The following is a 13,327-nucleotide window of genomic DNA, read 5'->3' as shown; positions in this document are numbered from 1 at the left end:
ATCCAAAGCAGTAACATTGACTATACTCAATTAGCGTACACTTTCGATAGACTAAAACCAAAACTTAAAGCCTTAGTTGGCTTGAGAATGACACCAGATTTAGAAAATGAGTTAGAGAGGATGAAATAGAAAGTAACACATTTATAGAATATGCATAGGCAGAGGAGTATTTGATTCATTTCACTACTTCTGTTCTGTTTAGTTTGTTGTAGTCAAAGAAACTGTCCATATTTGAAATGGTTCTTTGGCATCTTAACATTAAAAAACATTTGCAAAGAAACTAGTGTCTTCCAACGTTGGGCACTAATTGAGAAATGCATGATGGTGCTCTTAGTCAGGTCTTGAGTTGGTAGGAATAACAGTCAGATAGATTGGGGCCAAACTGTGCTTGAAATTCACCTGACTGATGGAACAGCACTCTTGGGTAAGTCACTGGGATTCAAATCTCCTCAGCCAGTTAACCAAGCAACCAAAATATCCAGCTCTCCTTTTCTAAATGTGTTATTTCTGATTTGTACTAACAACCACTTCATTCAATAAGTGACCTCATATCTGTTTCAATAAGTTGTTTGTATTACATGAAATATACTTGCTGGGTGATAGTGAGGAAATTCTTTGATTTTCTTTGAGTTTGACCTAGTGAGTGCTTCTGTGTCTTTGGGAAGTTCCTTACTTTTACAGTGTCCATTGATGAGGGTCTTCAAGTCAGCCACTGTGGCTGACCACAGTTTAGAGGCCTTGGTACCTCTGAGTGTTTATATAAGTTTCTTATGAGGCTAGTAACTCATAGGTGATGGAATGTGATGCCTATAATACTTTTTTTTTCTCTTTTAATATACATTCTTTTAGTTTTTGGTGGCATATATGTCCATATCACCATGAACTTTGTATATACGTCCACAACTGCTCTATTTTAAAAAGTAATTTCCCACATTTTCAAGTTCCCATGCCTGACAAGTCTGTCACTGAACATATATTCAGACCCAGCTCTTTGAAGTTAGCTGTATTTGTCTATTTGATTATTACCTTGGGAAAATTCTTCTTCCAACTAAAAAAGAATGCTTTTCTTCTTTTTATCAAGTGACTAAAGATAGCAGAGGATTAAGTCTGAATAGAGTGATTACTACTTTCAAAAAACAAAATCATGAAAAGTATTTTGTTGTTGTTATTGTTGTAGCTTGGACTATTTGATAGAGTTCCTGCAATTGGACTGCCCCTGTAAATTCCCTTTTCCCTCTTATTTCCTAACTTGCAAATCTGTGGGTGAATTTCTATGCATTTGTAATACCTACATTAATTCTATGTCTTCAAAAATTTTAGAAAGGAAAATTGAATCATCACGTCTGTATGTCTTTATTGTTATTCGTGGTTATTCTTATATTCATTCTTAGCCGTGGGGAGAGTGGTACACGTTCTTTTCAAATATTACTATAAAGTTGATTTTTTTTTAAACAGAAGGCTATTATGGAGAAGCCAGTTTCAATCTATTATGAAAACTCTGCACTTTTTTTGAGAGCTAAACTCCGAATGCACAGAGCTGTGCCTTCTTGTATTTTCCATTATTCTTTTCTTTCAGAAATCGTGCCATTCATTTAATACTTCATTACAACCGAACTGCAATATGTATACATGGCGTGCAAAATGAGCCATTTTGTTTTAAAACAGATTGCAGATGAAAGGAAACCATTCATTTCTTGCTTGCTTGCTGTAATTACTAGAGCACTAATTACTCCAAATCACTGACATCCAGGGTCAATAAGGATGACAACAGAAACATCAAAGAAAAGATGTGGCTTGCTTGCTATGACAGATTTTTTCATATTCCCAGCCATGGTATTTTTTTATGGCTACTGTTTTCCAGTTTGATGGTGAAAAAAAAAATACAGTCAAGATTGCTGAATGTTTACTATTATTTCATTCGCAGTTTGACGGTGAGAACATGTATATGAGCATGACAGAGCCGAGCCAGGACTATGTGCCAACCAGCCAGGTGGGTTAATTAATCTTCTCTGCCTTGTTTCAAATTGTAATTAAACAAATTCAAAGAGTTGCATTGCAAATGAGTAGCACTATCAGTAACTGCCGCAATCAGGAATAATCATAATTTATAAACAAAGCATTTAAGCCTTGTTTCCAGTTAATGAGATGGAGCTGATAAAATACCAGAGTTGGCATTTGTTGAAAGATGCTACCTTGTTTCCTCTCCAGAACGGCAAGCAGCTGTTTTGCCAGCATGATCTTTCCTAAACAGTTGTTTTACCTTTAGGAAATAAAGTCTTTACAGGTGCAAGTTATTTGTGCTTCTGACTGTAGATGAGTTAATCATTATAAGATACACATGTCACAAATAGCTTTAATTATCGACTATTGGGGCCATTTTCAACAACATGTTATGTTCATCACCAAAATCTCAGGGCCAGGACTGGTGGGCCCTACTAGAAGACTGACTTTAGCACTTTCTGGGGGGCGTAGTAGGGGTGTTAGGGAGTGGTTTTGAGGCCTCAAAGCAGCATGTGATTGAAATCTTTCAAGGGCACCTTTGTATCCATTTCAGTGGGAATGGTTGACAAGGCATTTAATCATGAGAAGTGACAACAAATGTCCAATGAGAATCTAAATGGTTACATTTATGAAAGAAAATGCCTGTTTATTTATTTTTGGATACTTAAGACCAGGCCCTTCATCCAGAGAGGGCATTTAAAGCAACATTATAACTGCCCTGGGGTGCCAGTAAAACATAAAATATAAGAACATTTTAAGCAAAAATAAATAAGTGAATAAATGAGAGGGAAGGAGAGTTCATAGGAGCATTTTGTGGGATGAACAAACTTTTTATCTAGAAGAGTGAAACCAGCTTGGGATTTTACATATCAATCACTATAGCATAAACTCTAACACAGTTAAGTAGTTTTCAAGGCCTACTTATCTATCTAAATAGATCTGATAACTGGGAGGAGCAGAGGGGGAGAGTAGTATGAAACTATTTTTCTTCCTGATGGTTGTCCGGGAGTTAAATCTAATCTACCTGTTGGGGGTATGCTTCTGGAGCAAAATGCCTCATGCTTAACTCAAAACAGACAGGCCTATATCTCCATGAACTTCGCATTTATTTAGAAGCCATTATGACCACTGCCTTCTCTGCTGGACTCTGGACATGACACTATATTGTTCAGCTGAAAAGGTCATCATGAAGCTCAAAGATCTCAAAGCTCAAAGGTTTCCTTCCTTTCAGTTGAGTTGATCGATCTAAGGCTACCTTTGGAAGGCGAGCTTTTTTGCAATTCAAATTCTTACTCAACTGAATTCATGCTGCTAAGTAGTCTCCAAGATCCATAGGTAGTTCTGAATAGGACTGTTTGATTAAAAAATGAAAAATGTTACTATTAATTTTCTTCTACCCATCAGTCCCAAAACTGTACTGACAAGTTTAGTATTACTATTAGATTAAAGCAACCCGGTACCATCTCATCGGTGCCTTTAGGGTTTTGAAGTGTAAGGGCTAATTGAATTTGTTTGAAACAGTAGAAACACAAACTCAATAAATGATTACTGCTATAAAACAGCTGCTCCCTTTCAGAGAATCATTATGTCCGTCTTAAAGAGTTTTGGATAAAGGATTGGAAATTCAGAACATATGCATCATAACAACCCAGCTCCTTAGATTTCTAAATTCAAATACAATGGGTGATATTCAGCCCTTACTGAATTCAAACAACTGAAATTATTTTTCTTACTATTTCAGTCAAGAGTTTCTAAGAATGTTTCAAATACCAGTGATAAGTTATATAAAAGGAATAAAGAGTTCCAAATACCTTTATGCTTTTTAAAGATATGGCAGGTTTGTGAGCCAGAAGCAAACTATTTTTTAATAATGCAGCATATATGAAAATGTTTTTAGAATGAGCTATTTTAAAAATTAGACTAATGTAAGATAATACATACCCCGGAGGGGAATAAACTCCACAAATTACATAAGTTGAATGGCCCTTGCTATATTTTTCACTTAACATTCCTTTTGTTTACTGTAATATAGTGTGTTCAAGAATTCATTACCTGGTATTCTTTTAGGAAATTTTAATCAATTTACCCCTTTAGGCAGCCATAAATAAGATTTTAGTCATCCTGCAGGAAAAAGGAAAATAGTTTTGTTCCTTTTCCTACATAACATCAAACATCTGCATAGTTTAGTAATCCAAGACAACTTGCCTCATAGCATCACTCAACAATTATAATTCCTGTTCAATTTTCAAATCAGTACATGCTTTGGGACTTATAGACTAAGTTGCTAAGTAGCAACATATGGTGCACTACTGTTCCTGTGATGTTGCTGCAAGCATATAGCATAATTCTAAACTTGAAATGATTTTTATAGAAAGCCAATGCTGGAACTGCTCCAGAAATGAAAGTACACTGTAAAAATTAATGATATTCTTTTAGATGGTCCCAAAGGGCTCTTTGGCCCTCTCTGCAGCGTGCATTCTATACATCTTAAGCTATGTATACAAATCCTTAAATTTTTTTTTTGCATATAGCTTTGTAATTGATAGGCAGCTTTTAAATTGAACATACCACTCCATAATAAGACTGACAAATAAGTAATAAAAACCCATAACATTTCCACTGTACTCTGGCGCCATTCTTGGAATATTGACTATTTTTCCCTGTAATAGCTATAACTGAGCTGGTCATTCAGTACCTTAAACACCATTTAACTTTTTTTTTTTCTTTTTATTGCTCTGGATAAAATGTGAACCATGCAATGCAAGATTTCTTTGTGTTTCCAAACCCTGTCTAAAGGGACCCTGTTGCTCATGAACTTTGCAGAATCCTTTTCTATCATTTGTGGAACAAAATGAGTGGGCTAATGAAAGGCAAGACAGAGGAAAATGAAGGCAACAGCCCCTCAGGGACTCACTCCCTTCTCCTTCTTAATCTGTCGTGTTTGATTGAGGTTATACTCAGGCTAAAAAGTCACAAATGCAGATATACAGGATGAACAAGTCTAGAGATCTACTTTGCAACATGAGGACTGCGCATAATAAAGTGTTTGGAATTTTTGCTAAATGAGTAGATTTTGGTTGCTCTTGACACACACACACACACACACACACACACACACACACACACACACACACTGAACACATCAATAAATGGCAGCTATGTGAGATGATGGATATGTTAATTTACTTCACTATAGTAACCATTGTACTGTCTGTATGGGTCTTACAAAATCATGTTGCATATCTTAAATATATGCAACAGAATTTGTTTTTAAAAATATCTAGACCAGTGTGCCAGAGAGCCTAAGAAGACAGAAGGGACTTGGGCTTCCCTACCCCCATGCTGTGTTCCCACCAGAATCTTCTTAGCTCATTCAGGTACACGAGCTGTGGTCCTCATCTCTCACTAAAAACTCAAGCCCTTATCTCTACCCCTAGAGTCTTTATAGCCCCTTCCATAGGTCCTCACAGTGACTATACTCAGGTATCAATGACTATCTGAACTAAATGCATCAGAGGAAACAGAAGAAGAGTTCCATTCTCTTCCCTATTTTATTTTTTCCATTTTAGTTTTGAATATGTGACATTGCTTTTCCTTATTCTTTCTTCTATGGCAGCTCTGAGACTGGCCTTCTCCACAACCACCTGTGCATTCTGTACTTCTGTAGCATTGTGCCCCAGTCCTGTGGACTCAGGAAGTCTGTTCTTTCCAGGCCTTCACCTGGAACTGTGTAGAAAGATGGTAGAATGACTGATCTATTTTTGTTTTTGTTTGGTGCCAGCGATTGAACCCAGGGATGCTTAACCACTGAGCCACATCCCCAGTCTTTTGTTTTGTTTTAATTTTGAGACAGAGTCTCACTAAGTTGCTTTGGACCCCACTCATTTGCTGAGGCTGGCCTTGAACTTGTAATCCTCCTCCCTAAGCCTCCAGAGTTGCTAGGCTCACAGGCACCCACCACCATGCCTGGCTTATACTGTATGTTTTCTAAAGAAAAAAAATGATCCCTTGATAGGAATAAATTAGATGAATTTTCTGGTGTTGGGTAATGGAAAAGCTTAGATTACTTGATTGACACAGGTATTTCAATAAATATCTTCCTCCAGGCCTCGGCCCTCACTGTCTAAACCAGTTTCTTCTATTTTGTTTCTTTCTCTCCCTCTTGCTTCCTGCATTCCCTCCCTCCTTTCTTCCTACTTCTTTTCCTTCCTCCTCCTGTGAATGGTTATCCTTAAGCTTAAAGGAATTTTTGCTGTTAATTCTAAGAATCCTAATAAATGCTAAACATTAAATGTCCTGGCCTGAGGTCATCATTTAGGTTTTTCTTGGCTCGTGATCACTTTTCTGTCTGCTTCTTCTCTACCACCAACCTCTACTGGAATTCTATTTCCTACCTGGTTCCTCAAGTCTTGAGATTAAAAATAACAATGAAAAATGCTATAGTTTGGATAAGTGTCCCCAAAGGTCCATGTGTTCGAGGCTTGCTCCAAATAGTGGCACTGTTGGAAGGTGGTGGAATCTTTAGGAAGTGGGGTCTGTGGGATGTTCTAGAGTCACTAGGAACATACCCTTGGAGGGGACTGTGGGGGCCCAGTCCCTTCCTGTCTATCTTTGCACTCCTGACCATGAGATGAGCACCTCCACCATGTGCTCTCCACCTTTGCTCTCTGGCAGGCCCACCAGAGGGCTGAAATCAAGAAGTCTGTCCAATCATAGACTGGACACTCTAAAACCACAAGTCCGAATAAATGGTTTCTCTTTATAAGTTAGTTATCTCAGATATTTATTTTGCTATAGAAATAGGAAACTGACCAACATAGTAAGAACACAGCAATATCATATCTTCCTGGAATCTCACAAAGGACCCTTTCACATAGATTTCCTACGGTACCTTTTGAATATAAAAGTTAATGAGCATCTGTCCATCTAAGGCAGCTCTTTCATGAGTTTCAGGTTGGATTTCTAATCCAACTAGGCACCTGTCCCTGACGTCAGCTCAGACTTAACACATCAGTTCATCAACATGCAATTCATCACCTCTTCTGCCGCCTACTTCCTTGCCTCCCCCCACAGATTTCTTCTTCCCATATGCCTTTAGTCATAAGTATTAATACCACCTACCCAATCACCCAAGATGGAGCCTTCAGGAGTCTCCCTTACCACTCAGTTAATTCCAGAGAGTATATATTCTACTTTTTTTTTTTTTTTTTGTCTTTTTTACTCTTTCCCCTCTCCACAATGACTGCATTAATTCTGGGCCTCAGTTTCTCATAAACTCCTCTCATCTTCTCGCTTCCATCTTTCCATTTCTCCTCACTGTTCCTGGATGGTTCACACCACAGACCTTGCCAGTGTCTACACAGGAGAGGGGCTGAGGGGCACACCTGCCCCTCTGTGACACATGGCACACGAGAGTCGCCGAGGATGTTCTTGTCTTGCCCATGTGACTGTGAACTTTTGAAGGTGGGCCTTGCTCCTGTGTTTCCCTGGATCTCCTGTTTCTAGAATAGTGCTCACCTATCTGAGTTACACAGTATTATTGGTATAAAAATGAGTAAATGAGTTAAAATATTTTGCATACTCTTTCACCACATAATTTTTTGAGTCTTCTACTTGCAATAAGTCTTAGCCCTATATTATTGCAGGCATTTGGGAAATCTAATTTGGTTCACTACAGTAGCACCCCTTATCTGGGCCTCAATGCTATGACACATTAATATAAGGCTCAAATGCTCCCTCTGCCTGAGAGTCATTTCAAGGACAAGACTTGAAGAATTAATGTGATAATAAATCACATAATAATAGGCAATTATATAAAAACAATATCACATTGTTTACAAATAGCAGTTCAATGGCAGTAGAACCACTAGGACTCTCCAAGTTCTTTTTTTTGTACAGTATTCTCTCAAATCTGCAGTTTAGAATTGTGTTTTAAAATTTGCAAACGTATCAATGACTCTCTAGCTTGTGATTACATGTTTTCCTAATGAGAAAATTCTCCAGGTCAGAGTGTAAATGAGGTATGACAAAAAGAACCTAGAGAGGATAGTGTTTTTAAGAGCGGTTTTTTTTTTTTTTTTTAAAAATCTTTTTACTATGGGCCATAAAATGTCCATGATCATGACAGAAATGTGAACTATAAATTAGACCAATTACTTTTAGATTGGTTCCTTTTGGAGAAATTTCAGGAGTAAAGTCAACTTGACTTTTTGACCATCGGCCCAATAAAATGATAAAGCTGCCACGCTTTGAGTAATCTAGTTTAGTCCAACAAAGTCTGGCATCTTAACAAGGCCAGACTAGTTACTCAAACCAGTCTTCAGTGTAACATTCAAATGATTACTCTGTGCAGTCCCGGAGGTATTCATTACAGACAAAATTGCTCTTGTTGCCTTGCATACGAGCTGAGTTTTCAATGGGAAATGAAAGGATGCCTGGAAAAATAGGCCACCTAATTAAGTTAAACTACTCTAGCATTTGGCTTGACATCTTCATTACTCAAAATTAAAAAGATGCTTCACTTGAGCACACAAGTTACTATTGTTTATGTTGTTTTCTCCCTAAATTGGCTTCTTACATAGAAGTCTGTTTTTTAGCATTATATCTTGAAATAGCTCCCATATTTCTTACAGTTTATAAAAATGTCTTAATAGCTGCGTGGATACTGGATGCAGGCCCCATACAAATATCTACATATATTTGGTCTCACGATCATTAAACACACATCAGTTCTGCATATTTTCCCCATCATTTGTGTATTGGTGTGGTGGAACAATCGAATCCTTACCCACCCAGCCTTCGTTATTATGATTATTATTATTGTTGTTATTATTATTATTATTTTAGCTGGGTATTGACTCTGTTGATTATAAATGACCATTCATAAGAAATATGAATTTCTCAAAAATGTAGATCATGAAATTAAAGCTGAAATTCATTTGTCCAGTAGAAGTGTTTTCTGTCAACCTCGCCAGCAGAGCTATTTTAGGAACATTTTTAAACATAAACACATGTAAAGCTCACCATCTACTGATTGCCAGTTTCTACTCATTGACACTAATGAGGCTGCTGACAGGTTAAATGTTGTGTATCATACACATTTCCAAGCTGTGGGATTTGCGAATGTAAGACTCATTTTTTATTTCAGGAAATGAATGTTTGTTGCTGGGTATGCTAGAGAATTTTATTATAATTGTTGAACAGTATGTTTTTTTCCAACATTAGTAAAAAGTATATCAGATATCAGATAAAAATTATGAAAATATCTGAATGGGATAGCACTAGTGGTGTAAATAGATTCTTAAAACATCAAGCTCCATGTGGTGCATAGTTCACTCATTGGGAAAATGTCAAGAGACACCAAGATATTTAGGTGATGGAAAAAGGGTATGAGGCTCTAGTACGCAGACTGACAAACTAAGCAATAGCATTTGATACTTTTTGAAATCAGCATTTTGGCTTGTTCACAAATGTATTTTGAATTTTTTTCTTTAGCATGTAAACAATTATGAAAACTTAAATGATCTTCCCCTGGTAAAATTTAAAATTATAACAAGCTATACTTTTTTTTTCCTTATACACCTGTCACTAAAAAATGCCCAAAACGTAAGTGTAGCATTTCACATAGTAATATGCTGCCTAGCACAGTGGCCACGCCTATAATTCTAGCGGCTAGGGAGGCTGAGACAGGAGGACCACAAGTTCAAAGCCATCCTCAGCAATGGTGAGGCACTGAGTAACTCACTGAGACCCTGTCTCTAAATAAAATACAAAATAGGGCTGGGGATGTGGCTCAGTGGTCCAGTGCCCCTGAGTTCAATCCCCGGTACCAAAAAACAAACAAACAAACAAACAAAAAAATAGTAATATACTGAGTAATGTCACTTGTCTACAACAACTTAGTTTCCCAACACTTAGTTTCCCCAGTGTTCTAACAAACACTAAAACTTTAATACATCAATATGTCCAGTAGAAGTCGTGCCATTTTTAATATAAAACACCTAGGCTTAAAAAAAACACCTTTTAATAGTGTCAAGTTTTTCTTTATAATTTCAGTTCCTCAGTTTGGAAGCAGACCTAGCTGGACTTCCCAGAAACACGTAGAAAATTTTGGTTTAATTCTTACCTATGTCCATGAGTTTTCTTCCATGTTCTTTCTGGTGTATATTATTTCACTGAATGAGTTTTTTTTAACTATCACTCTGATGATTTTAAATTATACAAAATTAGTTGATCACTACCTTGGAAAATGTTTTCCATATCTCCCTTGCTGTTCTTTAATTATGATAATTGATCCTGTTGGTAGAAAAGCCTAAGGAGTGACTTTTAAGACACAGCATCAAATTATTCAAATGGAAAGGCCTGATCTGAAATTCACAAGAGCTGTAGTACTCATGAATTGCAACCAATAGAGAGGACTTTCCTGGATACAATTGGACTTCCTAGCATTTCAGGAAAAGACCACTCTTCAAGAAGGGCTAAGCCTACTATGAGTTGCTGTTTTCTAAAATCATAAATCAGAGTGGCCTTAGAGAAATGGGGTTGAGGGAGGAAATAATTCTCAGGCTGAGGTAGGGCCCACAGCTATGTTCTGAAGTTTCCTTCAGAGAAGTCTGGATTCAACTGTGCTTTGGGTACCCAGCTGTTATTTTCTAAAACCAGATACTATCTCACCCAGCTTCTTCTGTAGTTTTGTGAGGGTAGTTTGGTGAGTGAGTAGCTGTTCATATTAGCATCTCTGTGGGTGAGGATTGCAAGATGACAGTCTTCTTCAGCCACCATCTTGTTCCACCTCCATCTCAGCTGTGTATTCCTTATGCTCTGATTTCAGTTAAACTTCTTGCTCTCAATGATGATAGTTAAGTTTCAGTAGGAAGCTTCAGTTTGGCTGGAAGTTTAGGTTAGTATTTTCCTAGCCCAATGTTACAAATGAATTGGGTCCATAATAGCAATAGCTATCAGGTGCAAGCTACCTGTTTCTGGCAATGAACTGAGCAAAGGCTGTGCCTACATTATCATGTTTAATTCCTACAACAATTCAGTGAAAATAATCCTGATTTATTGACTTGGGAAACAAAAAGTTACTAAATTTCATAGTGAAGGACTCTGGCCTTGGGAAGGTCTAAGGCCCAAGTCAGACTCCATCCTTCTTTAACTAAGCTTAATTTTACGTTAGAACAAGATGAAAATGTTGCCAGGTGAAGTGGTCCTTGCCTATAATCCCAGTGGTAGGAAGGCTGAGGCAGGAGGATCACAAGTTCAAAGCCAGCCTCAGAAAAAGTGAGGCACTAAGCAACTCAGTGAGACCCTGTCTCTAAGTAAAATACAAAATAGGGCTTGAGTTGTGGTTCAGCGGTCGAGTGCACCTGAATTCATTCCCTGATACCAAAAAAAAAAAACAAAAAAACAAAAACCCAAAAACCCACAAAATATTGATATACTAAAGTCAGTTCTTTTCTACACCAAGATAACTGCAAAGGGTTATTCTGAAAAATATTAGGTTGAACCAAATGAAACCACCAATATTTAAACATTTTAGCTACAAAATCAGCAAATTAATATTTGTTCACATATGGAAGCTGTGTAAATATAAGGTGGTTTCTTATTGTACCTGGATTTGTGTTTCCAGGGTGATGATTCCTCCTTCCCCTTCTTTACTAGCCTTTTCCATATCTATACCACCCCTTTTATGCACTTTACAGATGAGGAAACTGAGGCCCAGAGAGGTTAAAAGATTTGCTTGATATTTTTGGACTAGTTGGGTAGATGGGAATCAATAACATCATTATTTAGATTCCTTTTTTACATTTAATAATTGAGTAAAATTCATTAGGTTTTAATATACTGTTTTTAAAAGTGGGTAGTCTTTGAACTTTAAAAGATTTTACTTAGTAAAAACCTGAGTTGATTTTTCTTAGATCCCCTCTTGAGCATAAACATTAGACTCCAGAACGTTATCCTAAGGAAAGAAATGGATAAAGTTATTCATGACAGTGATTTATAAGAGAAAAATTAGGAATACCCCCATGTTGAAAATATCATTATATTCATGTTATACAATTTATTCTATCAGTTTATTTAGCAATAATATAGATGGTATCAATTGACATGGAAAATTAGTCACGATTCATTTTACATGATCAGATTAATCTATATAATGGTATAACAATAACAATGTAGCTAACATCTATCAGTTGTTTTCATAAAGCAAGGTATTGTCCAAAGTATGTACATTATTTCTTTTGCTTTATTAAATCCTGATAAACTCTTGAATGCTACTATTATCCCTACTTTACAGATTTGGAAACTGAGGCCTAAATTAATAACAACATATACTAAGATATGACCAAAGATTTTCATACACCATTTCTAGCTCTATAATCAGATGTCTGTAATCTGGCTTCTGTTTTTAAAAACAAAAAGTTCATAAGGAAATAGCAAGTATTCATTTTTTTTTTTTTTTTTGGGTACTAGGGATTGAACACAGGATCTCATGCTTGCTAGGCCAGAATTCTGCCACTGAGCCTCATCCCCAGCCCCAAAAGGAATTGTGAAATACACAAATTTCAATATTTTGTTTTGTTTCTGAATGGCTGGATTGAAAGTGATTTTTTCTCACATGTATTTTCTGTTAAAAAAAACAGACTAAAATGGGTTATTTATAAAATTTCTAAAGTACAGTAAAAATATAAGACTAGTCTCAGAACATATCAAGCCAATATGAGAAATGAAAAAAATCAGATGAGTAAAAAGTATGGATTACATTTTACATAAGATTATAAATTAAACAATGCAATTAAATTATCCTCTTTAAACACTGAATATGGAATGGTGGCCTGTCACTGAAAAACAGGCTTGAGGCCCATTAGGGTTTGGGATTAGCTCCTCCCCTTAAATCTGCTTCCCTAATCATCCTATATGGGTTGTAAGGGGAGCACATTATTTGTTTTCTGGAAGCTTGATTTTAATTTTTTTTAAGTCGAATAAAGACCTTTATTATAACAACTACACAAAACTCTTGGTTTTAAAATATCCTATAAAAAATACTGCCTGGAGACCCATGCAGAATTCTTTAAGTGATATGAAGGCAAACCTCTTCTCCATCCCAGAATCCTTAATGATTATGGTAGGAGCCCCTGTATGAAAAATCTAAGGACTTTTCTGGAAATACATGGGGGAGGGAGTCTGACACCAGCCATCAGAGAGGACTACTAGAGAACCCTGCCCCACCTACACCCAATATGAATCAAGTGCTGGTCTCTGGAACCCCAGATCCTCTAATCTTCACCCCATTAACTTCAACCTCCAGGTTCAAAGCTCTTTTGCT

At 36.8% G+C, this 13,327-nt stretch overlaps 1 protein-coding gene across 3 annotated transcripts in view; it reads left to right on the top strand.

Annotated features, from left to right (window-relative positions):
* Positions 1-13,327, top strand: part of Tox (thymocyte selection associated high mobility group box) — a 299,513-nt gene that overhangs the window by 153,794 nt on the left and 132,392 nt on the right. For 2 of the 3 annotated variants that reach the window (XM_005322978.4, XM_021724922.3), the window contains exon 2: positions 1,925-1,990. The exons of the other annotated variant lie outside the window; for it this stretch is intronic. In XM_005322978.4, coding sequence (XP_005323035.2) covers positions 1,925-1,990 — 66 coding nt within the window. The remainder of the gene's footprint in view (positions 1-1,924; positions 1,991-13,327) is intronic. 3 annotated transcript variants of the gene reach the window in all.

Source organism: Ictidomys tridecemlineatus, chromosome 7, assembly GCF_052094955.1.
Source record: "Ictidomys tridecemlineatus isolate mIctTri1 chromosome 7, mIctTri1.hap1, whole genome shotgun sequence".
Classification (NCBI taxonomy): Eukaryota; Metazoa; Chordata; class Mammalia; order Rodentia; family Sciuridae; genus Ictidomys; species Ictidomys tridecemlineatus.
Note: the sequence above shows the minus strand (reverse complement) of the source record. Positions and strands in the feature narration are given on the sequence as shown.